The sequence below is a fragment of the Gopherus flavomarginatus genome, chromosome 1 (genome assembly GCF_025201925.1).
Source record: "Gopherus flavomarginatus isolate rGopFla2 chromosome 1, rGopFla2.mat.asm, whole genome shotgun sequence".
NCBI lineage: Eukaryota > Metazoa > Chordata > Testudines > Testudinidae > Gopherus > Gopherus flavomarginatus.
The window spans coordinates 327,672,402-327,699,600 of NC_066617.1; the positions used below are offsets into that span (position 1 = coordinate 327,672,402).

General features: G+C 41.0%; 1 protein-coding gene across 1 annotated transcript in view; it reads left to right on the forward strand.

Annotated features, from left to right (window-relative positions):
- USP12 (ubiquitin specific peptidase 12) overlaps positions 1 to 26,881 on the forward strand; it is a 79,551-nt gene extending 52,670 nt beyond the window's left edge. The window contains exons 5-9 of the mRNA XM_050937296.1: positions 8,078 to 8,154; positions 8,446 to 8,529; positions 20,374 to 20,571; positions 22,181 to 22,259; positions 24,125 to 26,881. Coding sequence (XP_050793253.1) covers positions 8,078 to 8,154; positions 8,446 to 8,529; positions 20,374 to 20,571; positions 22,181 to 22,259; positions 24,125 to 24,226 — 540 coding nt within the window. The 3' untranslated portion in view covers positions 24,227 to 26,881. The remainder of the gene's footprint in view (positions 1 to 8,077; positions 8,155 to 8,445; positions 8,530 to 20,373; positions 20,572 to 22,180; positions 22,260 to 24,124) is intronic.
- Positions 26,882 to 27,199: the final 318 nt, after the last annotated feature.

Below are 27,199 nucleotides of genomic sequence, written 5' to 3' on the forward strand. Positions count from 1 at the left end.
GTTGCAGGAGAGTATGTCAAGGATCATTCCTGGCTTCAAAAATTTCATTAAATGACATAAAACCCTTTCTGGGTCACAGATTTCATGACACTTGTCTGTACTGCCTGGGGGTAACCCACATCCCTTCTGGCTGCAGTTTATGCAGGTTGTTCCCAAGTAGGACTTAGCAGTATAGGGAGTTCTGACCCCATATGTTCCTCATGGAGGAGCCCATGAAGACAGAAACAATCTCTGACTGGAGAGACACCCTCTTCCCCCCCCCCCCCCAAAAAAAAAGGGTAGGAATGGCCCCTCTTATTCGGTTCTGGACAGTTCCAAGACATCTGTCTCCCTTCTGACTCCAAGAGACATTAGAGAACAGAGCTAAGACAGATGAGGGAAAAGAGACACAAATGCTACCATAAGGACAAAAGGGAAGATCCTCTGACCAAGACTTCTAAAAAGAGGTAGAAGTCTCCATCCCATACCAAGTCATTGGGAGCTTTGTACTCTGAAGTGGGACCATCCAGTACCAGGAAGGACCAGTCTGGGACTTCCTCAAATGAAAAAACAGCAGTACCTCCAGCAGTGGGAGTGGTTCTTTGACACCAAAACCCACTTTGGTATCCATAGATCTGATGCCCTCTAGTTCAATAGCTTGAGTTATGGAAATTACTCCATTGACTTTGGCTCGCTTCTCGACTCCAGTGTTGTCGGAATATATGTTCCATTCCCTTCTAGATGCCATTTTGGCATCACAGGTTGGGATCTGATATCATTATCCTTATAGTATTCCTCTCCATCCTCATGTAAAAGTAGGTGTTGAAACACAGTACTATCAACAACAGGGTGCTCACACTGGATCTGAGCTTCACAACTTCAGAGTCATAAGAGAACTATGACAGACACCCACTCTTGGACTGTGCTCTGAAGGGTTCTTTGAGAGGATTGAGCCCAGACAGAACATCGGGTGTCTCCAAGGTATCTCACTACTCTTATGTGAAAGAGTACCCCACTATGCCTTCTGGTACCTCGTACTGTACCAAGGCCCTGCACCAAGGAGATATGAGACCCCACAATGGTAGTATTGGGGCCTGGAAGATCTGTGAAACTACTGCCCAGTAAGGTCTTTTGTCTAACAAGAGGATAAAGGAGATCCAGGATTCTGAGAGAAGAGGAAGAGCTTTGTCAGCCTCCTGAAGACATGCAATTATAGCAGCATAAATAAGAAAAGAGCAACATGACCAGGAGGATTCTGTGCTAGTGACCTTATCGTCCTGTTCCCGAGACAAGGGAGTGATTCCAGCTTCACCACCACATCCTGATTACACAAAGGCCTTCCAGGACTTACTTAAGAGGGTAACAGAGTCGCTACAAATCCCCATGGAAAAGGTCCAGAAAGCACCACACAAACTGCTGGACTTCTTGAATAGCATGAGTATGAGTTGTACCCCTATTAAGACCATCCTCTAACCTACCAGAACTCTTTGGCAGATGCTTGCCATGATCCCACCAGTGTACCTGTGGGCTGAAAACAGACATTTTGTACCTGTTAAAGGGTCAGAGTACCTATTTTTTTCTCCCACCTCCCAACTTGTTGGCAGAGCCGGCTTTAGGTCAATTCAACCAATTCCCCTGAATTGGGCCCCACTCCTGAGAGGGCCCGCACCCAAGCCCCAGTATGGCATGCCAGCAAGAGCCAGTGTGCTGTACTGGACTGGCCGGGCTTCCCCAGGGGGCAATTTAAAGGGCCTGGGGCTCCCAGCAGGGACTGGAGCCCCAGGCCCTTTAAATTACCACCAGAGTCCCACTGCTGGAGCCGTGGGGTAAAAAGTCCGGGGCTCCAGTTGCTTCTACTGCCACGCCGCTTCCCCAGGGCTCCTGCAACTATTTAAAGGGCTAGGGCAGTGGATGTGTTATTGGATGTGATGGCAGCCTATAACATCACCAAGCAAGGAAGAGCACACTCTTCAGCTTTGGGTGGATCCGTTGCCCTTGGAACTATAGCATTCCCGTGTATATTACCCTGACTGCTGTCCACCTGCCAGGAATCCAGAACATTCTGGTAGATTCTATAAGTAGACATTTCTCCACAGAATTTGAATGGGACCAGCATGACCCAACTTTCTGGGAGATGTTATGGGTGTGGGATCTTGCATCCACAGATCTCTTCATGTCCCATGTGAACAAGTGCCAGATGATTTGGGTGATGATTTTCTCATGTAATGGTCAGGAGTCCTGAAACACTCAATTCCCCTCCTTATTACTTTAAGGCCTGGTCGACACTACGAGTTTATAGTGAATGTAGCAGCGTTAAACCAAATTAACCCTGCACCCGTCCACACAACGAAGTCCTTTATATCGATATAAAGGGCTCTTAATACCGATATCTGTACTCCTCCCCGACGAGGGGAGTAGCGCTGAAATCGGTATTGCCATTTTGGATTAGGATTAGTGTGGCCGCAATTCAACGGTATTGGCCTCCGGGAGCTATCCCGCAGTGCACTATTGTGACTGCTCTGGACAGCAATCTGAATTTGGATGCACTGGCCAGGTAGACAGGAAAAGCCCCGGGAACTTTTGAATTTCATTTCCTGTTTGCTCAGCGTGGAGCGCCGATCAGCACAGGTGACCATGCAGTCCCAGAATCAAAAAAGAGCTCCAGCATGGACTGTATGGGCGATACTGAAGCTGATATCTGTATGGGGAGATGAATCTGTTTTATCAGAACTCCGTTCCAAAAGACAAAATGCCAAAGCATTTGAAAAAATCTCCAAGGCTATAATAGACAGTGGCCACAGCAGGGACTCAGCACAGTGCTGCGTGACAAGCGTAATGGGAAGCCAAAGAATCAAATGGACGCTCATGGAGGGAGGGGGAACTGAGGACTCCAGCTATCCCACAGTTCCTGCAGTCTCCGAAAACCATTTGCATTCTTGGCTGAGCTCCCAATGCCCAAAACATCGTTGCGGGTGGTTCAGGGTATATGTCGTCAATTCCTCCCCCTCCACCCCATGAAAGAAAAGAAAAAAATTGTTTCTCACCTTTTTCAATGTCACCGTATGTCTACTGGATGCTGCTGGCAGACATGGTGCTGCAGCGCTACACAGCAGCATCCCCTTGCCTTGCCTTGCGGATGGCAGACAGTACAATAGGACTGGTATCCATCGTCATCATCCCGTGAGTGCTCCTGGCTGGCCTCGGTGAGGTCAGCCGGGGCCGCCTGGGCAAAAATGGGAATGACTCCCGGTCATTCCCTTCTTTAAGTTTTGTCTCCTGAAGATTCAGTCCTGCCTGAAATATCATAGCAGCTGGGGGCTGCACTCTCCCCCGTTTTATCTCAATAAAGTCAGTGTTGTTTCTTATTCATGCATTCTTTATTACTTCAACACACAAATGTGGGGATAACTGCCATAGTAGCCCAAAAAGGGTGTGGGAGGAGGGAAGCAACAGATGGGGTTGTTGCAGGGGCATCCCCTAGAATGGCATGCAGCTCATCATTTCTGCAGGATGTCTGGGGCTTTGACCATGAGCGGCTGTTTGCCTCTCTGGTTTTTTAGTAGACTTGCCTGATATTCTAGGCAGGATTAACTCTCCATTAGACAAAACTTAAAGAAGGGAATGACCTGGGGAGTCATTCCCATTTTTGTCCATGCGCCCCTAGCCGACCTCACCGAAGCCAGCCAGGAGCACCCATGACAGCAGCAGACGGTACAATATGACTGGTAACCTTCATTGCCAACTTGCAAAGCAGCAGACAGTACAATATGACTGGTAACTGTCTCTGCTAACTTGCAAAGGCAAGGGGATACTGCTGTGTAGCACTGCAGTACCACGTTTGTCAGCAGCATCCAGTAGACATATGGTGACAGTGAAAAAAGGCTGAACGGCTCCATGGTTGCCATGCTATGGCGTCTGCCAGGGCAATCCGGGGAAAAGGGCGCGAAATGATTGTCTGCCATTGCTTTCACAGAAGGAGGATTGACTGACGACATTTACCCAGAATCACCCGCGACACTTTTTACCCCATCATGCATTGGGATCTCAACCCAGAATTCCAATGGGAGGGGGAGACTGCGGGAGCTATGGGATAGCTACCCACAGTGTAACGCTCTGGAAATCGACGCTAGCCTTGGTATATGAATGCACACCACCGAATTAATGTGCTTAGTGTGGCTGCGTGCACTCAACTTTATACAATCTGTTTCCAAATACCGGTTTCTGTAAAATCGAAATAATCCCGTAGTGTAGCCATACCCTAAGTGTTGAAGAAAATCAGAATGTACAAGGTGCAAGTTGCCCTCATAGCATCAGATTGGGACCATCATTTCTGGTACCCTATTCTTTTGCAACAGTCCTGACCTCCTCAGTGCCTTCCCCGGGATATTAACCTAGGGGAAAGGGTGGACTTGCCAATCCAAATCAGCTATGCTTCACCTCAGGGGATGGTACTTGATTTGATGTCAGTGTTAGAAAAGGCCTGTTGAGCTGATGTACATGGCATTTTGAGCAGCAATAGAAAGGGACTCTACTGGGAAATTTTACAAATAAAAATGGAGATGATTTGCATTTTGTTGTTTTAATAGACAAGGAATTTCCTTCTTTTGAGCAAAGAATCCACGTATAGTGAACTACCTCTTCTACTTAAAATCTTTAGGGCTGTCGTTTGGGTCTCTCAGGGTAGGCTATGTCTACGCTGCACACCACTGGTGACAGCGTGCTGTATATGTGTAGCTACATGCCCAAGTAGAAAGCAGGCTGCATCCACGCTGTATTGTATAGCTACTTGCGTCAGTGAAAGACTCTGGCAAAGGAGAGGTAGCAGGGAAAAGCTCCAGGAGTGAGGAGCTGGCGGAGCCTTTCCCCACTGCCTCCTTGCTTCCCGAGTGTTTCCCTGCCATGGGGACAAGCTTTGGCAACTCTCCTGTGATGGGGAAAAGCTCTATCAATGAGGAGGCAGCAGGAAACTATACTGCAAAAAATAGCAGTGTAGACATGGGAGCCACTGCTTCAGCGTGTAGAAAGCTGTATAGGGTGCATACCTTCAGGGTTCGGGACTATCTTTACATTCCAAAGCAGTGCAGCACCATCTACCTTGCTATTTATACCCATGCTAGGGAGGCATAGTGTATGTATTCTACATGCCACTGTGAAGAGTGTGCAGCGTAAATGTACATTTATTCTCTCTTTTCCCACCCAGTCACTGCCCACTTCCTGAAAGATGTAAGTCTAGACTTCCCTCCAGTGGCAAAACATGTACTAGCCTGGGGCTTGAACCTTGTTTTATCAACCCTTACTAAGTCTTTGTTCAAGCCCCTGGCATTGTGCTGTCTACTACATATCTCCATGAAGATAGCATTTTTGGTCACTATCATCTCAATCAGAGTCTAAGAGCTAGGCAGTGCTCATGGTTTATTCCCCCTTCCTTCTCCTCCCCCCCATACAGTTCTCCGCTAGGCCAAGGTATCCATGAGACTACATCTGAAATTCATTCTTAAGGTGGTATCAGAGTTTCACATGAACTGAAGTATCTAGCTACTGTTTTTAACAGTAAACCTCTTTCTAGCAGGGAAGAGGTCGCATGGCACTTAACTGGATGTGTGTAGGCTCTTACCTTTACCTGCAAAGGATGAAATTGCTTCAAATGTCATAGACTGTATCATTTGTGGAACAAATGAAAGGAGAGGCCATTTAATACCAGAAATAGTTGAAATAGATCTCAGTGTGCATTCTACTCTGCTACAAGATTAACATCTCCCTTGAGGGCATTGTGAGAGCACACTTGACTAGAGCTCAGGCAGCATCTGAAGTGTCCCTTAGAGTTGTCTCCCTTACTGACATCTGCACAGCAGCAAATTGGAGTTTTGTAGACATCTTTGCGAGACACTATTCCTTGGTGCAAGTAGCTGCTTCTGATGGTGCTTTAGGCAGAGCAGTTCTGCAATCTGTTATCATAGGACACCAGACACCCACCTGCTTTAAAGAGACACTGCTTGTGAATGAACTGAAGTGCACTTTACATAAGACAAATTAATTGGAGAAGGAGGGGTTACTTACCTTGTAATAACTTCAGTTCTTTAAGATGTTGTCCCTGTGGCTAGTGCACTGCCTGCCCTAATTCCCCATTACCTGGTTTCCCCTACTGGCGACTGACGGTAGTGAAGGAACTAAGTTGCTGGTGGTTTGGCAGCCTCCTTTATTCCCTAAATGCAGATTGCAAGGAGAGTGGTGACACATGCATATGGATCAGGCAGACAGTGCTAAGGAAAAATCTCCAGTCCTGGGTGTATGGAGCACCTGTGCAACCCAGAAATGCACTACACAAAGAGACAGCACATCTTGAACCGAAGTTACTACGTGGTGAGTAACCTATCCTTATGGAAGGTGTACCACCTCACAGTTGTGGACATCTGGGCTAGTATGCCTTGGCTGATCCTATGGATTTGAAGGAGGGATATATCTGTTCGACAATTCCATTCACACTCCTTTGTCACTTCACTATTATTCACATGTACTTCAATGTGGGTTAGGGTTCTCATCTACATCTCCGCATACTTCAAGGTTTCTTGATTCTGCAGGAGATGAGGCAGCCTGATACTATCCCTCCTTTTCTCCTCTTGTCCCAGCCAGAATACACATAGCATTGGACATGAGCATCTTAGCACACAAGGATACCTTCTCAGCACAGCACAAAAACACCCAGTGCAGTTGGGTTAGCATTTCTTGGTGTTCAGAAGGTTAATTCAAGGAAAATACACCCTCATAGGTGTTGTCTAGACCTGCTGATTCTTTCCCAAGGGGTGTAAATCCCTCTGCTCTCATGCTGACAACCATCTTGGGCCCAGTAATGCCTAGAACCCAAGTGTATTAAATCTCTTGAATTGGTCCACAACAGGGCACTCCTGAAGTGGTAAATCATCTCTGGGTGCCCTGACCATAAGAACGGCCATACTGGGTCAGACCAAAAGGTCCATCTAGCCCAGTATCCTGTCTTACGACAGTGGCCAATGCCAGGTGCACCAGAGAGAATGAACAGAACAGGTAATCATCAAGTGATCCCTTCCCTGTCACTCATTCCCAGCTTCTGGCAAACAGAAGCTAAAGACACCATCCCTGCCCATTCTGGCTAATAACCATTGATGGACCTATCCTCCATGAATTTATCTAGTTCTTTTTTGAACCCTGTTATAATCTTGGCCTTCGCAATATCCTTTGGCAAAGAGTTACATAGGTTGACTATGCGCTGTGTGAAGAAATACTTCCTTTTGTTTTGTTTTAAACCTGCTGCCAATTAATTTCTCCTAGTTCATATGTTATGAGAAGGCGTAAATAACTTATTTACCACGCTGCACCCACAAAAAAGAGAAAACGAAAGTAGTACGATGAGGCAAAGGTAGCACTTTCACATGATGCAGGATAAGCATTTTTTTTAGAAAGAAGAATCAGAATCCCCCCCCATATTAGATTTTCTACAGAAGATTTTCCATTGAAGACCCTTTTACATTAAAGGCTCTGCACTTCAGAATCTTCAGTCTTGCATAGGTGATGTACCAGTGGAATCTTTTCCTCTGCGTTTCAGATAGCCCCTCATTGGTTCTAGGGCAACTGTACTTAGTCCCCTTAGGGTTGTGCAAACTGCCCTTCAAGATTTTCCATTTGGTGGATTTCTGGTTCTGCCTTCTGACATTAGTTCTGGGTAGCAATCAGGTTGGCCAAGAAAATGAGAATTCTTGTAGTTCATCTTAGTCCTCCATATTTGCTATTCCCTAGTGACAAGGTGACCTTCAGCACTTATCTTAGTTTTTGCCAAAATCCCTGTCTTCCTTTCCCCTAACCAGGGTACCACTTTCCAAGCTTCTATCCTGATCCTAAGTCAGAAAGGGAAAAGTCTACCACACCTTAGAGTTCAAAAGGACTTAAGTATGTACTTAAATCAGAAAGATTGAGGTGAACGCATCCTCTTTTCTTCTCGTTCAGGGATAAGATCTAGTATCTAGCAGTGGAAAATATCAGTAATGGTGAGGTTAATCAGTGCAATCAATTTTGGTTATAGTTTATTGCAGATTTGTTTTAATAATCCGTCTTTTTTTTCGTGCAGATAAGCAGCAAAGATGAAGATTTTTTAGACCTTTCTGTTGATGTAGAGCAAAATACATCAATTACTCACTGCTTAAGGTACATGCACAAACAAATGCTTATATATTTTATTTGAGTCTTTCATCTCTCACCATGTTAACTAATAATAAATTGATGAAGATGAAAATGGTAGAAGTAAAGCAAAATAGCTCAGGAAAATTTGCTAGTCCAAATGTTTGTTACATGCTTATTGTCCCTGTTTGTTTAAAATGAGCCATGTAAACTTGTGATGTAAAATGGTGTGATTTTTATTTTGTTTAAAAATCAGTATATATTTCAAAATCAAGAGGTAGTTTCTACATCTTGCATTTTTCTTTCTGTTATATTCAGGGGTTTCAGCAATACAGAAACTTTATGCAGTGAATATAAATATTACTGTGAAGAATGTCGCAGTAAACAGGAAGCACATAAAAGGTATAGTGTACTTAGAAAATATGTATTTCCATTTTTGGAACTTATTTTTTTTGAAAAAATTAATTTTTCCCTGTCTGGTTCTGTGGATGCTTGTTATGAATAACTTAACTGAGTTGTACTCCACTTACTTTGAGTTCAATGGAAATATTCAGATGAGTAATGTTTCTTATGCGTATAAGTGGTTGGTTTGGGCTCTTGATCATCTTGATTTATTTCAAGGAAAGAATATAGCTTGTTTTTTAGGAACAAAACAAGCTAGAAGCGATGGGTGAAAATCAAGCTGTAAAACACTGACAATCATACATTTTTGCATGACTTTTTAAACTTGTATATATTTTTCTTAGATATAATATTAAATTGAGATAAGATGGTAAGATGAAAAACATTAATGGCATTACTTAGTAGAGGTAGCATACATAGAATAATTCAGATTAACTGTATAGCTTTTAACTTCTATCATAAGAGAGATTAATAGCAATAGTTGAGAAACCTGTATTTTTCTTTCATCCAGTCAGAATTAATCTTGTAACAATATCGCCATTTTTACTTTTTTCTCTTTTCTTAAAAATTTAAAAGTTATTATATTAAACTACTACCTGACATAGTCCTTCCAAAAAGTAGCACAAAATTTCTTGGAAGACTGAAATTTTTTCTGTTTTAGAAAAATGTCTTGCCTTTTGCCAAACATTATAATATTTTTCTTTCACCTTTAAGAACATTTTTTACTGAAAATGATTTGTTTTTTATTAGGGAGACAACCAGCCCCCTGCAGGTGAGGTAATGTGTATTGGACCAACTTACGTTGGTGAAAGAGACAAGTTTTTGAGCAACACAGAGCTCTTCATCAGGTCTGGGAAAGATGTTCAGAATGCTTTTTATTAATTTCTCTTGCATAGGTGTGGGTTGTTTTTGTTTTTTGGTTTTTTTCCCCTACTGAATTTTTTTTTCAAAATAAAATTCCATCATGTGAAACATAACTCATCTGTATTAGGTCACATATGCTAGCGAGTGCTTATTGCTTATGAAAGCAACCAATTGTGTTACTGCACAGTGAGACACAACTCACAGGATCACTCTCAAGCAAAATCAATAGATGCATTGACAGTGTTATATTCATACATGTACATCAAACACCACGTAATTCTTAATAGGCCACAAAACAGCAGATCCAGGTAGAGCACAGAACAAAAAAATGCATTACTGTGGCTCACTATTCCAGTGATTTTTTTTCAAAGCTTCCCTAAGCTGTATAGTGCAATGAACAGGGCATTGGCAGTCATGCCTAGTGATCAGACCTAGACTGACCCCCTATTGGCTGAAGCCAAGGGTCAAAACCAAAGATAATGTCAGGTGCCAAACCAAAGGTCAGAGTCAGAGACGTTGTCAGGTGGCGAGCCAGAGGTCAGAGCTGGAGACAGAGTCAGAGGTAAGTTTGAGGAGCAGGGACTTGGTGTGTAGGTCAGGACAGCAGGAACAAGAAGTAGACAGGAGTCTGGGATAGGAGGACAGAAACCAGGAGCAAGCAGGAATGCAGGACTCAGGAATTAGATAGGGAAGAGGAGTCCATAGTAGCAGGTAGTTGCTCGGACAACTTCCTGTTTTTTACTTCCTGGTTTATACAGAACCCTTAAACCAGTCGGGGCTGGGTGTTTCCCCTTGAGAGCTTCGGGGGCAGGGCCCTCTGCAAGCTAACCCTTTTCTGGACCCTCTCCTGATTAACCAGGTGAGCTTCTGGATGTTGGTCGTCACCTTGGCACTACCTAGGGACATGTTGGCCTGGGTTTGAAGCCCGTGATCCCTCACATCTAGCTCCACGTTCAGTTATTTTAATAGCCTTTCTGTCTGGCTGTTCAAACTCAGGAGACAGCTGCCCACCTCTTCCCTCCACCCTAGTGGAAACTTTTCTCCCTTTGCCTCACAGATATTATGCAGGATGCAGCAGGAAACTATAACCATTGGGATATTTTTCTCACTGAAGTCTAATTTTGTGAGTAAACAATGGCAACGTCCCTTCAGTCTACTAAAAGCACATTCAACTGTCAGTCTGCACCTGCTGAGCCAGTAGTTGAATTGGTGCTGTCGATGTGGCCAGTGTACAGCTTCATGAGCCAGGAGAGCAACAGGTATGCGGGGTTGTCCAGATCACTATCGAAAGCTTGTCTCTCTCACCAATAGAAGTTGGCCCAATAAAGATATTACCTCACTCATCTTGTCTCTCTAATATCCTGGGACCATCACGGCTACAACTAAGCTGCATGTGGGATCGATATTGACATTTTAAGATTCCCAGTGATAATCTTCCTATTGGGAAAGACGTTCCTACTTAAATACATAGATGTCATGCACCACAACACTGATGTCAGTGAAGTGTCCCTGGAGATTCATCAGTGCTTGAATAACTACAGAAAAAGAGCCCTTTCTGTTGATGTACTCTGTAGCAAGATGGTCTGGTGCCAAAATAGGGATATATATGCTGTCTATCACTCTACTGCAGTTGGTTCCACATTGGGGAACTCCATTGCTGCAAATCCATCCACTGTGTCCATCCACATTGCCAAGAGTAACCATCCTGCATAGCAGGAGGCCATTAATGGCCCGGTATACTTGCATGATGATGGCATCTGCAGTGGATTTTTTCAACGCCATATTGATTTCCAACTGACTGGTAGCAATTTGGCACCGCAAGTTTTCACAATGCAATCAACACTTGCTTTGCCACTGTCAGTGCAGCTCTCATTTTGGTGTCTGTGTGCTGGAGGGCTTGGGTGAGCTTAACACACAGATCCAGGAATGTGGCTTTGTGCATCTGAAAGTTCTGCAGCCACTGCTCATCATCCCAAACCTACGTAAGGATGCGATTCCTTCAGTCAGCGCCCATTTCTTAGGTACAGGAAGCAGTGTTCCCCCACCAGCAGCTGCTCCGTGAATGCCACCAACAACCTTGAACTGGTTCTCGTTTCGTCCCAAAGCAGTCTGTCCTCCAAGAAATCATGTTTCCCACTGTTTTGGTTCTTCTTGCTTCTCTGCAATTACTGAAGGATTCTGTGCCCTGTGCTTGCAATGCTTATGAAAATAGTGCAGAACTGTGCAAACTCCATACTTCTGTCAGAGATGGTGGACAGCAGGGAAGGCAACGTATTTATGTGGGATATTGGAAAAAAAAGGTGCAAAAATGATGACAGACTGATGACCTTATGGGATAGAAATAGTTGCACTGGGAGTGTTGACCCCTTGCTCCCAGTCAACCCTGCACAACTTGTTTCTGCCCCACCGTGCATTAGCAAAACTTTCCAAAAGGCAGCGTGCCAGATGGTGATGGGTTGTGCGCTGGGGTATCTGCCCATAGTGCACTGCACTGTGCATTGATACAAGTTCTCCTGATGAGTATGCACACTGCCTACACAGAGGACAAGTATGCTTGCGCACAAGCGATATACTAACTACAGCAGCTTTATGCCAACATAACTTAAATCGACAGAAGTTTGTAGTGCAGACATGGCCTCAGGTGCTGTTTCTGGTTATACCATAGGTCTAACATGTCATTTTGGGCAAGTCTCTTCAACTCATTCCTGAAGTCCACTAATACTTATTTATGTTTGTTTAGAGGGTGCCGAGATTCTCGGGTGAAAGGTTTTTAAAAAGATATCATCTTTGTGATATTAAAATTATCACAGAAATCAATTAATTTCACAGCGACTTCAAATGAAGAATAAGTAGAATGAGAATAATGCACAAAGACGCTCAATATTCTTTCTAGTAGTAGTGGGGGTTAGGAAAAGTGGAGAGATGCAGAAGTGGATACAGTATAAACAATTATGATAAAATTGATTATTTTTCAAAACTTTACATAAGTTTAGTCATCCAAAAAATAAAACACTTGTGAAAAGGGGTTTCACTATAATGTTCACAATAGGTACACTGAATAAAAGAGCACTGATTCCAAGCTCTGAGTACCTTTTACAGTTTATTATGAATTTTAAAATGGACTCCAGTAATCACACCATCATCAAGCAATAATGTAAATATAACAAAAATCTAGTAAGTCCCACTGAAAAAATCATCACCAGAGTCCTCTCTGTTTTCCCAGCTTGGCCCGTTTTCCATCTCCTTACAGGTCAAGGTGAAAATGTCAGCCTTGCACAATGCCTGAAAGGTTAATAAGCTCCGACTGTCATGGACCAAAGGTGGAGACAATTTCAAAGACCTGTGATGCTGACGGCAGCCCCCGCCACCATCTCTTATGACCTTCCATGATGACACATATAGCATTATGTCACATATACAGAGGTGGTCCCTTAGATAGGTAAGCACCCAGGTCACTTGGGGCTTTATAGGTCAAAGCCAACACCTTAAAATCAGCATGAAAACTAATGGCTAGTGCAGATAATCAAGTACTAGTTTAATGCACGTCCTAAAAGAAATACTGCTTAATAAAAAGCCCACCAAATTCCATACCTGCTGCAATTTAAGAGGTAGCCCCATAATCTAATCTCAAAGTGACAGTCCACTGCAAAGCCCACATCTGAAAGTAACTCTTGCAACCTCCTGGCTGTTTAGATGAATAAAAGAGTTGACCTAGGTATAACCGGTATCTGTTTCTCTAGTAGCTGGGAGTCCTAATGAACCCAGTCAACAAATGCAGATACATACCTCAGTTGTGGGGACCGGTGATATTCTTGCCATATCTTCCATATCTCCCACCCCCAACCAACCAGTATCACTTCCCATTTATCTGGGATGAGTTTCACCATCAAGCATAACTACTGATAAAGATATGAGAGAGTGCTATTGAGACTGCTGTCAAAATTGGTGAAGGGGTTCTGAAAAGTGAGCACATCAGTTTATCACAAAAATTACATTTTGTTTGTTTTAAAGTGTGGTTTATTGAGTTAGCCCTGTATACTACTTGAAGAGATGGACACAGTAAAAAATGAAAGCTAAAATTATGAGCGTTCATAGTATTTATTTTCTCAAAGAAGCTTGATTTGGGTGAACTGATATTTTTCCTTGCAAAGAAAGTTTGTGGATACCTTGTCTATCTGGTTTTGTGTGTCCTGTATATATTATGTTTGTCAGAAGATTGCTTTTAAGGATAGTTTCTGTGGATGCAGTCTCAAGAACTACCCTAATTACTTGTGCATGTTTCAGTAAGGAATAGAATACTTAAGACAGCAAGATCTTTGGAGAAGTTTGTGTTCAAGATACTATGTGTGGCGATCTATCTTAACTGTGTCTGAACAAGGTTAAGATAAGAAAAGGGCGCTTGTTTAAGTTAAGACAAATGAGAGTTTGGATATTCCTGAAGTGGTCCAATATCTGGCCAAGTTAAGAGGAGATTATGGAGGCCAAATAACTAGTTGGTTTCTTGTCTTTCGATGCAGGACATTTGATAATTTTATGTAGATTAGGAAGGCAGAAGTATGAGAGGATGCTGAATGGTTCTAAATTTGAAGAAGACAAAGCTAACAAAGTTAAGACTGAATTTTTAATTTTATTTCCTGAATTTGATATGTACTTGGTAAAAGTGCTAAACATCCACCCTGATCGGTACTTCTAAAAACTTTTTGAGCCTTAACAATTATAAGATTATTTCTTGGGTGCAATATGCATGTGTCTCAGATTCTTTTTCAGGCAGCTACTAAAAAGAAACTTTAGCTTTAGTTAATACAGACAGCTATAATTGAAATAATAGAAAAACCATTATACGTAAGTATAAGGCCAGTACAATGTGCATTGTGCATACTTACAGCTTTATAGAGACCATTGGAAACAAAGATAGAAGGAATAGTAACTGGAGCCCATCAGAAGAGATTCTGATTTAGGCATCTTGAGAACCCAGTGAAACTAAAAATAGGGAACCAAAGCAATGTTTCCTCTAATTTTTTTCCATCTGTGTAGAATGAATTTTGTTATGTGGACCAATATCAAGGTAATGTGCAGATGTGCTTCATCAGTCGCTACAAAAAACCTAGATATATATTTTTTAAGTTACCATACGGATAATTACACCAGCCAGGACAGGTCAGGCATTTTAGAACTCACTACTCAAAGAATTAAATTTAAACATAAGAGAGAAATAAAATTATGAAATGCATAGACCAGCCAAACAACTTTGAAAGAATAAAATTAAAGATAATATATGTGCATTGCACTACCAAGAAGTAACAACAACATGAGTATGTGTTGGGAGGAGAGTGTGAAATAGACTGTGTGTGTATGAGAGAGACACAGAGACTGTGTGTGAGTGAGAGAGAGAGAGAGAAAGAGAGACACACACACACACAGAATGTGCTGGCTGCTGGGGCAGTCTGAGAGATCATGTGCTGTCTCTTTAATACATGCACACCAGAAAGCTCAGACCGTAGCAGCTGAGCTCTCCTGCTCCTGAGCCCTGTCCCCTCTCCCCTGCTTTGCAGACATGGGGTACATGGCAGAGGGGAAGCGTGAATAGGGAGACACCATGACATCAGTGCTCCCCTCCCCCACCGCTTTGCACAGGAAGATCCCTTGAGCAGCTAGCCAGAGGCTCCAAGGTAGAGGGCAGGAGCAACATGACTGCGGAGCAGCAGAGGGAGGGGCACCTGAACACATGCCACCATTGCAGCTCTGCTAATCACATGCACAGCACTTGAGTCGCTCTGTAGGAGCACAATTTTATAATTGTACTATAAAATTAATGTATTATTTGATTTCATCCTGCCAGCTACCCTTTTTAAATAGCCAAAAAAAAAAATCCTCTGGGACTATGGGATTCTGTCTCCCATATGCATTACAAATTGGGCCCTTTTAGTTCTTTGTTTTAAGGTTTAGTTAGTAAAAGACAGAATCCTGTATTGTGTCTATGTTCAGTAAATAAAAAAAACATTAAAGGTCTGGACCTCAATGTAAATTGTTTTGGTTATAAAACTTTGCAAGGTTTAATTTACAATGTCCTTTCGCTCAATATAAAATACTGCTGTTTATATTCTCAAAGGTCACTATAAAAAACTGTTTGTATAAATAAAAAAGGCATGCATCAAAAAATAAAATGTAGAGGCCGTTAGTAACCAAATGGTCCAAACAAAACAAAACAAAATAAAACCACTTACCAAAACTTATTAATTCCAAAAAACCATCAACGCGATCCAGAATCTAGAAAGGGCAAATTAACAACCCTAAGGTAAAAGCTATCACCCCTAAAAACAATTAATTAAATCAAATCCAAAACAAAATAACCCTCTCAAAGATGTTTTAAAATGTTTACATCAAAAAATAGCACAATTTAAAAATAACTGGTCATAAACTAACACGGCAAAATCCATAAACTTCAACAACAAAACCTATATAAGCAAAGTGCTTTGCCGTGGAACTTTGGGTTCATATTGCCACTATTCCAAAAGCATCAAGTCACAACCAACAAAGCCCGGCTCCCCTCTGTGACCAATCTGGCTGGCCACTAGATTGATCCAAACTCTCTAAACTGGTAACTATAAACATCAACTGACAAAACTATGTGCATGGTATGTGTGTGTAACTAAAAAGCATATGCTAACTGCTGTATTCTCAATAAATGTGGCGTGTTGCCTTCTCCCCTGTAAAAAATCTCGTGCTTTGTTTAAGTATAACAGCTCCTGGACAGCCACGCAAGCGCACAGGGAGCACAGAACCAGAGCCCTTTATACCTCACTTTTTGTAACCTGTTGGGTATTCTAACCACATTGGCCACCTTCTGTGACCATAAGAAGATTGATACCAGTCTATTATCCATATGTGGCCTTTTGGGTGTCCCTAGCCAAGCCCCTAGTTATTACTACTACTTAACTGCATCAGACCTAATCATTCCTATACATAAATACACCTCTACCCCACTATAACGTGACCTAATAGAACACAAGTTCGCATATAGCGGGGTAGCAGTGGAGCTCCGGCTGCTGTGGGGAGCACTGGGCCCTTTAAATCACCACCAGAGCCCTGCTGCTGCTACCCTGGGGCTGTGGAGTGGGGCTTGGCCAGCGATATAAAGGGCCCGGGGCTGCTGCAGGGAGCCCCGGGCATTTTAAATCATGACTGCAGCCCTTCCACCGCTACCCTGATATAACGGCTTTTCACCTATAACACGGTAGGAATTTTTGGCTCCCCACGACCGCATTATATTGGGGTAGAGATGTACATTTTAACCACCTAATTATTGCATAGCAGCTAGATCACTAAAGCCTCCCCACAAACTCCATTCTTGCACAACTGCTGTGTGCTGTCCACTTGTGGATATTTGTGTGTCTTTTCAGAATGAGTGTGCAGAATTATCACCTGGGATTATTTCTTGGGCCTACTAGATTTCAGCCTAATAACCCAATTATGTGTGCTCTCCTAGTTGCTGTTACAGCTTTCATAACTTCTATTAAACATGCTTACCAAAAGAATCAAAGCCCAAAGACTATGAACCCTCCAAGATCAAGTCAGCATCAACAGTCAACACTCTCCATATCTTTGCCCGAGATTAATTTTTGAGGCTGTTTGAAATTACACAGTTCATTTTTGATCCATGTGCTGCTTTTGAATTCTGTGATCGGCTGAATTTTAGGGAGAGTTGAGACCCCTCATGTCTTTTCACAAGAGGAGGAGGCAGGATATTTTTGTTGTACTGAGCTTGTGTTGTACTTTTATGTAGTGGTGTATTAATTGCACTTTTACATAGTGGTATGTTAGTTGCCGTGGTGCTGCTGTAGAACGTTCTACTTCGGGGATGATACCATTGATGATGGAAGTTTGAAGACGCTACTTACTCTGATTTACATCTTTTGGAGTGTTTTCCTAAACTATTCATGCATTTTTTTTTTAATTTAGCTTTGTTCTGTTAATGTTCTGATTTACCATCAGAGATTTAGAGGTGATTCAGATCTTTTCCTTTTATTTTTGCCAGATTCAAAATGTTCACTGAATAGGTTTGCAGAAAGCATTAGGTGTTTCTCTGGTACTTTTAATTTTTTTTTTTTTTTTTTTTTTAAGTTCTAGCACAACAGGAATTTAGTATTGTGGTGAAGTGGTTCTCAATCAGGGGTACACATGCCTAGTTTTACAACAGACTACATAAAAAGCGCAAGCAAAGTCAGTACAAACTTAAAGTTCATACAGGCAATGACTTGTTTATACTGCTCTACAGACTATACACTTATATTTAAGTACAATATTTATATTCCAATTCATTTATTTTATAATGTGATGGTAAAAAGGAGAAAGTAAGCAATTATTCAGTAATAGTGTGCTGTGTCACTTCTGTATTTTTATGTCTGAGTTTGTAAGCAAGTAGTTTTTAATTGAGGTGAAACCTGGGGGTACACAAGACAAATCAGACTGCTGAAAGGGGTACAGTAGTCTGGAAAGGCTGAAAGCCACTGTTGTGGTACACAAGGGCTGTCTTCCTAAAATTTTCTTTTTGTAGTCCTGGGTGGCTTTTGTTTTTTATTTCTGTTCACAGCATTGATTTATCTGTACTGCAGTAATGTCAAGAGGCACCAATCGAGAGTCGTGACTCATTGGGCTGGTGCTGTACTAATAAGTAAGGCTATGATTTAATCATAGGTATTTTTAGTAAAAGTTGTGGCCAGTTCACTGGCAATAAACAAAAATTAATGGCCTATGACCTGTCCATGACATGTACTGTAAGTACCCCTGACTAAATCTTAGCTGGGGCCCATGAGGCAGGGAGCTAGTGCTCGGGGGTGGGGTGGGGGGCTGCAGGGCAGGGAGCCACTGCTCGGGGGCCGCCGATCAGTGGCTGCTCTGGCCGCCCCCAGGGCTGCCCAGCTGCTTCTGCTCAGGTAGTCCCTGGGGCCAGCTGCACCAGCCATTGTTCAGGCGGGCCCCGGGGCCAGCTGCCTGAACAGCGGGCAATGTGGCTGGCTCTAGGGCCACTCCAGTAGCAGCCATTGTGGCTGGCTGCCGAGCTGCTCCAGCAGTGGCGGGTCTGGCTGTCCCTGGGGTCTCCTGAGCAGCTGGCCTTGGGGCAAGCTGCTTGGGGGGCCTTGGGGTCAGCCATACTGGCCGCTGCAGGAGTTACGGAGGTCGCAGAAAGTTATGAAATCGGTGACTTCTGCGACCTCCATGACAGACATGGAGCCCTACTAATAAGCAATAAAAAGACAATTTCTGCCTTAACAAGTTTATAGCATAGGTTATGACAGGAGTTGGCAACCTATGGCATGTGTGCCGATTTTTGATGGCACGCAGAGCAGGCTGAGCCGCTCGGCACGCTGGGGTTCCTGCTTCTGGCCCCTTGGTACGCTGGGGTCCTGCTGCTGGTCCCACTCAGCGCCCACTGCTGGCCTGGGTGAAGGAACCCTAGGCTGGCAGTGGGCTGAGACCCTGGCTTGCAGGAGCCGGCAGCTGAAATCCCAGAGTGGGGCAGGCTGACCCTGGGCGGGCTCTGGGGTTCCGGCTGCTGGCCCCTTACCAGCCGGGGTCCCCGCCTCAGCCCCGCTCACCTTGCTTCTGATTGGAGTTCCAGCTTAGGCCACCTGCCAGACAGGGTCCAGGCTTCCGGCCCTGCTCAGCCCTACCAGCCGCCAACTCCACTCACCTCAGCTGCCGATCTGGGGTTCCAGCCAGTTAACAACTGATCACTCAGAAGCCTGTGTGCAGCTTAAAGTATCAGTGTGTGCCACTAGTCATTGGAAAACTCAGCAAGCAAAAGATCACACTAAACCAATAAGATCTGCATTTTTTAATTTAATTTTAAATAAAGCTTCTGAAACATTTTGAAAACCTTATTTACTTTACATATAACAGTAGTTTGGTTATATATTATATAGATTTATAGAGAGACCTTCTAAAAAACATTCAAATGTATTACCGGCATGCAAAGCCTTAAATGAGAGTGTACATGAAGACTCAGCACTCCACTGCTGAAAGGTTGCCGACCCCTGGATTATGACAAGATGCAGTTGGTGGATGATACACACAAGTGCATGTTTGTGGGGAGGGAGAGGATGAGGTAATTTAAGTGAATACATTTACTGTACATTAAGCAGAAGTATTTGCTCTTTCTGTGGTCAACTGATAAAGTTTTGTAGTCACTGCAGATTATTTGTAAGATTCTGGCCTGAATGGCTCAAATAGCGTAAGGGGGTATTGAACACGGTGAATCTAGGATTGTATTTTCCATCTACTGCTTCCTTGTTTTTTGTCCTCCAAACAGCCAGATCATGCTATCATGGCACTCTCTGGAGTACAGTGTTGGCTTGTTTGAGTGGGGTTACATCAGTTAAATAGTGGTATATTGATATTTGTGTCCTTTGCAGATATAAAACTAAGTTTAAGCCACATATTTTAAAATGAAAACATTTGACTTGACTCCCTCTACCTTAAGGTTAACTCTGTGTTCCAGTTGGATTCCACAGTAGTTCTAAAACAAATTGGTCTGTGCCTAGAAGTATCACAAAAAGGTGAGAGTTGGGTTTTGCTTTTAGGGACCTAAATAGGAAGGATATGGGGAAGTGTATTTAGATTCACTTCTGTGCTGCATGTCCCTTTTACTTACGTTATTTGGGGCATAGGACGCATAACCTTTTATTTAACTTGTTTTTCAGACACACATTTGCGGTTCTCTTTTAGGGTTAATCTCCAGGTTTAATTTACTGCAGTTGTCCATAACTTGTTTTATTGTTTAGGTATTGCAGCATTAAGACATGCTGAAGAAAAGACCACACTGATCATATGGTTTTAATAGAGAAAAGTCAGGAAACTGACAAGCTGAGCATCTTTAATACTTGAATATATTTTAATAGTATTCAAAATACTGTGTTTTTCATTTCTGACAATTTTGAAATCTTGGAATCTGAGATGATATATTTCATTTTGTTGTTTCAGGATGAAAGTAAAAAAACTGCCTATGATTCTAGCTCTCCATCTGAAGAGATTTAAATACATGGATCAGCTACATCGATATACAAAACTCTCTTATAGAGTAGTGTTTCCTTTAGAGCTTAGACTTTTTAATACTTCGGGAGATGCCACCAATCCTGACAGAATGTACGACCTTGTTGCTGTAGTAGTTCATTGTGGGAGGTAATATGAAGTTTGTCACATTGGGGTTCTCGTATGAAATTATTAACGTTGTGACACAAATCCAATATCACTTAATTTAAGTAATCTCTAAAGTGTTTTAAGAAATTATGTAGCACAGAAAGTAACATTGCAGAATGTATTTACCTTTGTTAAGTAAGTTCTTCAACAAAAGGTACGTTCAGATTTTAACAGAATTTTTCCTGGAACAGTTTTGTACGTTTTTTCAAATAGGCTGATTTTGTCTCTTCTCTCTGCTTCTAAAGCTTTCAAGATCATAGTATTATGTGAGTTAATGGACGTTTAAGAAGTATATTCTTAAAATTTGTGCACTTGTGTTCTAATTTTACTTTTCAAGCATCGAAACCCCAAATGGAACACTGATCACACATCTACCATAATATTGCCTCCTGTGGTTGGAAGTTGGGGTGCCATTATTCAATCAAGGCAATGCTGCACCTGCTTTATTAATCTGCTTAAGTGGTTAATGGGACCTGCCAGTTTCCAGCTGACTCTGAGGGAGTGTGCTGTTTTGCTGATAGAATAATGTAACAAAATCCTGGGTGGACCTTTTTGTCTACAAACATCAACTCATTGACCTCTAGATGTCCCCTTTCCCAGAGCTTTCATCTCATGAGTCAGTGTGACTTACAGATGATTTGCAATAGACAAATGAGAAAGGAGACTGTTAGAGTATTCATATTTCAAATTCAGTTCGAAGCCTGACCGACTGAGATGCAAGACCTTTTTTAAAATCTTCTGCTGTGTGTGTTCAGGAGGTAAAAGATTTTTTTGGTCTCTGCCTTAATCTACAAAGTATTGCACAGTGGAACTGTTGTAAGTGGCCTGCATTTTATTGTATAGTCAAGTTGTTGCTATGAAGTGTTTTCATATTGCATTGTGGATAAAATTACTCATCTTAACCAACTCTATCTGCTTTGAAAGCAATTTCTTATGAGAACAGGCACACAATTGAGTCCTGGCTGTGCTAGGGTGCTTCAGGTTACAGATTTTGAGTTGAACCTCTATCGATCCTGGCTGGTCAAATCCATGACCTTCTGTTGCCTCACATAAAATTTGGGGCAACATTATACATGAGACAGATCAATAATTCTGATGGAATGACTCTTCCAAGTTCCCCTATTGTTATGGGTTTAGAATATTCTTCAAAGTTACATTTTTGGCATGAAATTTCTTGGTATTGGTCTCACCCAGAATCCAATTTGGTGTGGAAAGTTTGATTTTTTTTTCTATTCAATCCCCCTCCCCCTTTTTTTTAAATAAAAAATGTTCTATATATTTTTTTGTCCCTAGTTCCGTAAATAGCTTTAGCATGAAACAACCTCTCATGTATGTTGTTACTGCTTGTCCTACTTATTCCTCATTTAATCCTCTGTTTAGTATAGTATTTGGCATCACGATGACTAATGTCTTGTTTCATGTGAATGTCCTTGGTAACACAAAGGGGAATGAATATACAAATAGGAATACAAATAATCAACTTAATTTTTACTAAATGTTGTTGGTTTTGTTTTTGTTTTTTGTGGAAAAAAGCAGCTTTTTAATAAAATAGACATGCATAATGTTTTTTTGTTTTTGTTTTTAAATACAGTGGCCCTAATCGAGGACATTATATTGCAATAGTGAAGAGTCATGATTTTTGGTTGCTCTTTGATGATGATATTGTAGAGGTAAGTGTTGCTGTAACCCTGTGTTTTTACTTCTTCTAAACAAAAGTCTCCTCCCATCCCAACACACCCCATTTGTGATCACTTAAAGATTAAAAGGAATGATGTGCTGTACTGTGAAGATAGGAAATGTAGCTGAAGATATTTCTTTTCTCTCCTAAACTAGAGAGATGCAATCCTTGTTCTCTGAGTACAGTCATGTTTAGATATTTATTGGAGGAGGAGAATGTAGAGCTGTTTGTTCAAAATGCATATATTTTTGGATCTATTTCCAGAGGAATTGCTTTTTTACCAAAAGAAGAAAAATCTGTGCTGGGGAGACAGCTAATAGTGATAGCTTAGATAGAGGTAACTCTGCCTGAAAGAGTAGCCAAGTTTTTGTGCCTATCCTCCATGACAGTCTTCTCAATATAATATCTCTCAACCTCACGGGTAGATTAGAGTCTTTCAGAGAAGTACCTGAGACTCTGCAACTCTGAATCAAGCATGATGATTAATGGCAGATCTTTTTCTGCTTTTGCCACCTATGACCATCACCTTTTCCTGGCAGGGAGGGAAAACTCTCTCTAAAACAAAACCACTCTTCTCATATGAGAGATGCCAGGGCCAAAGTGGAGGTCACAAAACATTGGAAATTATGGTCATATATATCTCTATAGTGAGTCTGCTTAACTAAACCTTTGACTAGGCCAGGTCTTCCCTTTCAGTTTCCGGAACCAATCAGGTACTGAAGACTTCTTTGTTTGGGGTTGTGGGTGTCAATGATGATTGATGGGTGGTCTCAGTTGTCCTGACAGGATACTCAGTGGACTTTAAGATATCGCCACAGAGTTAAAGGTTCACTCCCCCAATAGTAAAGTGAATGGTGGTTGGACGGTCTTGCAGCCTCTCAAACATCAAGGCATCTATCTCACTAGAACCTGAGCGAGAGTGCTTTTCAGGAATTTACTGGACTTTGCATTCCCAAAGAAGTCTGGCTGGTACTTGATCTTAAGTAACTCTATTTGGTGCTTCAAGATGGAAATGATCCAATTAGTCATCACAGTAGTGGAGACAAAAGATTAGATTATATCTAATTGATCTGAGGAAAAGAGTGCCTATTTCCACATTCCTGCTGTATGAAATATATCTGTGGCTTGTTCTGGATCAAGAATTCTTTTTGGCATATTGCCTTTAATTTGGCTGCATTTTCTGTTGTTTTCCCAAAAATCATCATGATGGTGGTAGCATCTGCCAGCTCTTGGCATCCTGTTCTGTATCACAAACTAGAGGCTCCTCGTCCAATTTAAGTGTTTATGGTCCTGGTAGCTTATAATTTTTTAAACAGCCTTTATGGTCCTGGTAGCTCATAATTTTTTAAAGAGGAGAGTTGACCTATTCTCCTCTTAATGCTCATCCCCCATCACTGTCTAAGTTGGTCTACTTTATTACATTCTGATTAGTCCTACTTATAAGTTCAGTGCTGATTCTGAGTTCTTATATGTGCATAGCCTATGCTGAGTTTTGGTCCCTTATCTGAAAAAATCTTGGTATTACCATTGTAAATCACCTTTCTGTGTGGGAAACTTATCAGATGTTTGTATTCATGGTTAGTCCATTTATTAGTATTAGATGTTCAGGTTACTTAAATTAAACACAAGATGGGCTGCTGTGGAGGAAAGAAGATTTGGAATTTTAAAAAAAAAAACCAACAAAACCCTAAAAGCCTTATAACCCTTCTATAACCTAGGTTGTCTGGAGAAAGGTAATTAACAGATGAGACCAAAATATTTTGTCACTGTTTCACGAAGTGTAATTTAATAGAATATACGTTTATCACAGTAGATTTTTTCCTTTAAAAATTAGTGTTTGTATTTTGTTTTCTGTAGAAAATAGATGCACAAGCTATTGAAGAATTCTATGGGTTGACATCAGACATTTCAAAGAACTCTGAGTCTGGTTACATTCTCTTCTATCAGTCTCGGGATTGAATGGGAACTGTGGTGAAGAGAGATTTTATGCCTCGTTTCTTCTCTGGCTATGTTGGAATGGAGCAAGCACTGATTTAAAAAAAAGAATGCAGGGAGCTCCAGGGACAGTAGCGCAGTTTGCACACAACAAAGCAAAGTTTGGATTTTTTTTAAAACCCTTCATATCAAGTTCATTTTATTTGCTCAGGTATCATGCTGACTACACAATTCTATTACAACTGCTAGGAGAAAGGAGAGATACCAACCACTCTTGCAGGAGCAACTTTCCAACAGTTAACACATTTTCTCTTTTTAAAGTCCTGAATGAGAGCCCCTTAAAATCAATGGAAGACTTCCATTGATTTCATTGGGGTTTGGTTCAGGGCTAATTGTAACGATCTGGCAGTGCAATAGAAGTAATATAAATCTGGTATTTTATACTGATTTCTTATTTGAAAAGACAGAGAATTCTTTGTGCAGTAATTTGCCTGTATTCAATTCTGAAAGAATATGGTGGGCAGGGTTTGTTTGTTTTTGTTTGTTTTTTTTCCTGAGTTCTTTCATATATAAACAAGAAATATACTTGGGACAACACAGTTGCCTTCTTGACAGTAACAGATTAACTGAAAAGATAAACTAGTGTCAGGGAGGCCAAGAATGTTTTGCTTCTCTGAAGAAGCTTACATTATAGTAATATATACCTATCCTGTCGGGAACAATCAGTAAAAATTATGGCTTTTAATCTCCCTATGGAGAAAGATGGGGTTATTAATAATAGTTTATTTTTATTTATGAATTACTCTAAGTACTAGGGTCCTATGTATTGTCTTTGAGTATAACAAATCTTGAACATAATTTTATATATTTGAATTAATTTACTTATTCCATTAAGTGGCTTTTTTTTAGGAAAGACAAATTCTAAATAAAATGCATAAAATGTCTTTTTAAAAAATTGGTAAAACAGAAGGGGAATTTCCTCTTTCAGGAGGAACTGGTATCTGGCTCAATGTTTTACATTGTTTAATTATTAAATTAAAATATGAATGTTTTTGCTCTGCTGAAAAAGCCAAGCTGTAAAATGTTTCCTGTAGCTATCTGAATGATGATTATAAGAATGCTTATCATAATGAAATGGTGGTGGTGTACCCCAGTTCTTACTGTTTTTAATTCATTAAGGGTCCATACACTAAATAATTTGTTAGAAAAACCTGGATCAAAATAAACAGTTTTCAAAATATTCCCTCCTCAGAAAATTGTTCCATTCAGACTCCCAACAGCCTGGGTGACTTTCAAAAAACTCTCCAGCTATGAAATGAAGTTGATAATAAATGAAATAATCTAGGAATGTAAAGGGAATTCAGTGTATTGAGATTTTTTTCAAGTCCTATGAGGTGAAATTTTCTGAAATTAAAGTTTACCTTGCTTTGGGTTTATGAAACAGCATTAAGATTTAAATAATAGCACCACCAAGTAATAGATGTAATAAGAAATATGTGAAATGTTGTGATCTGATACTTTTCCATGCATCAGTTTGTTGTCTGACAGTGGCTGAATGTAATTTCTGGAAAATGATGGAATACATATTTCAGATTATGGCTGTCAAGTCTTGGATGTCCTTGTCATCCCATTTCAGATTGTGATTTTTACTTTATTGTGATTTTATTGATACTGTTGAAACCTTTAAAAAGAATGTCTCCTGTCTGCTGCTATAACTAATATATTTACTTACCTGTATTTTTAGCTCAGGAAAAGACTTCACCTATTCATTCAGTTGAATAAATTTTGAACAGGGTCACTAAGTAAATTGGGCTATTTAACAAATATGAAAGAAAATTCTTGTCATATTATAACAGGTTGCTTTTATAAATGCAAATTTTCTGAAGCCTTGGCTTGGCTGAAATTCTTTTGTATAAATTATGTAGCTTGGCTAAACTACTAGCATTTCAAAGAAAAGCATAACATATTTTGGGAGAGGCATAAAAATATAATGGATTGGATATTTTTAAGGGCTTATACCAAATTAATATAGAACCTAAATCTGTTTTTCCAGGTTTCAGTGGGAAAAGAGTGAGGGGTGAATCAGTTGGACCATAGTACATATCAGAAAGATGAAGTCCCTTGCATTAAATGTACAGCTTTGTAAAACCATTGTCACATTAGTTTTTGTTAACTGATAAATGTTTGCTCAGTCATTTTACAGTTTTTAAAAATGTTTGTAGTTAAAAGCCAAGCTTAGTTGCTAAACACATTTTAATACAGTAACAAAATTTAAAGCATTTTTGTTTTACTGGTAGCCACAGGATATTTTGCTTCACTCCTGCGACATATTTTTATAAAATGGTTATTTATTTTGGATAAGGTTTTTTGAGATAGTGGTTCCAAATGATGCATTTAATTTCACTTCTAGTGCAGCTGAAAAATGTAAGTAAATTCTTGATAAAATTAATACCAGAAACTATAGGCAGAGGAAATACAAAATGTAACTGAACAATATAAAAAGCATTGTAGGATTATCTCTTGATTGTAATTTCAGTGGGGACTGTGAGAAGACTCTTCACTTGTAAATGGTGGAAATGATTTCTGTGTAACTATGTAAATGTTAATTGGGATAACAACTCCCCTATTTTGTATATTGGAGCAAAAACTTCTATTAAATAATAAAATATGTTCTCTGAACGTAAGTACTGTATTCTTTGTATATCCCTACTGTTGAGTCACATGGTCTCTGGTGCTTTTGTAACGTTCTCGAAACTTGTAAAAATGTCTAGAATTTCCTGCTTTAAGGAAGCAGCCATGCGTCATACGGCTGGTCTACACTAGTTGGGGGGGATCGATCTAAGATACTCAACTGAAGGTAAAGTATTTTAGTTCGACTTACCTGGCCATCCTCACGGTGGCAAGTCAACCGCTGCGGCTCCCCTGTTGACTCCGCTTACTCCTCCTGCCGAGGTGGAGTACAGGCGTCTATTTAGGGATTGATTACTACCCGCCGAT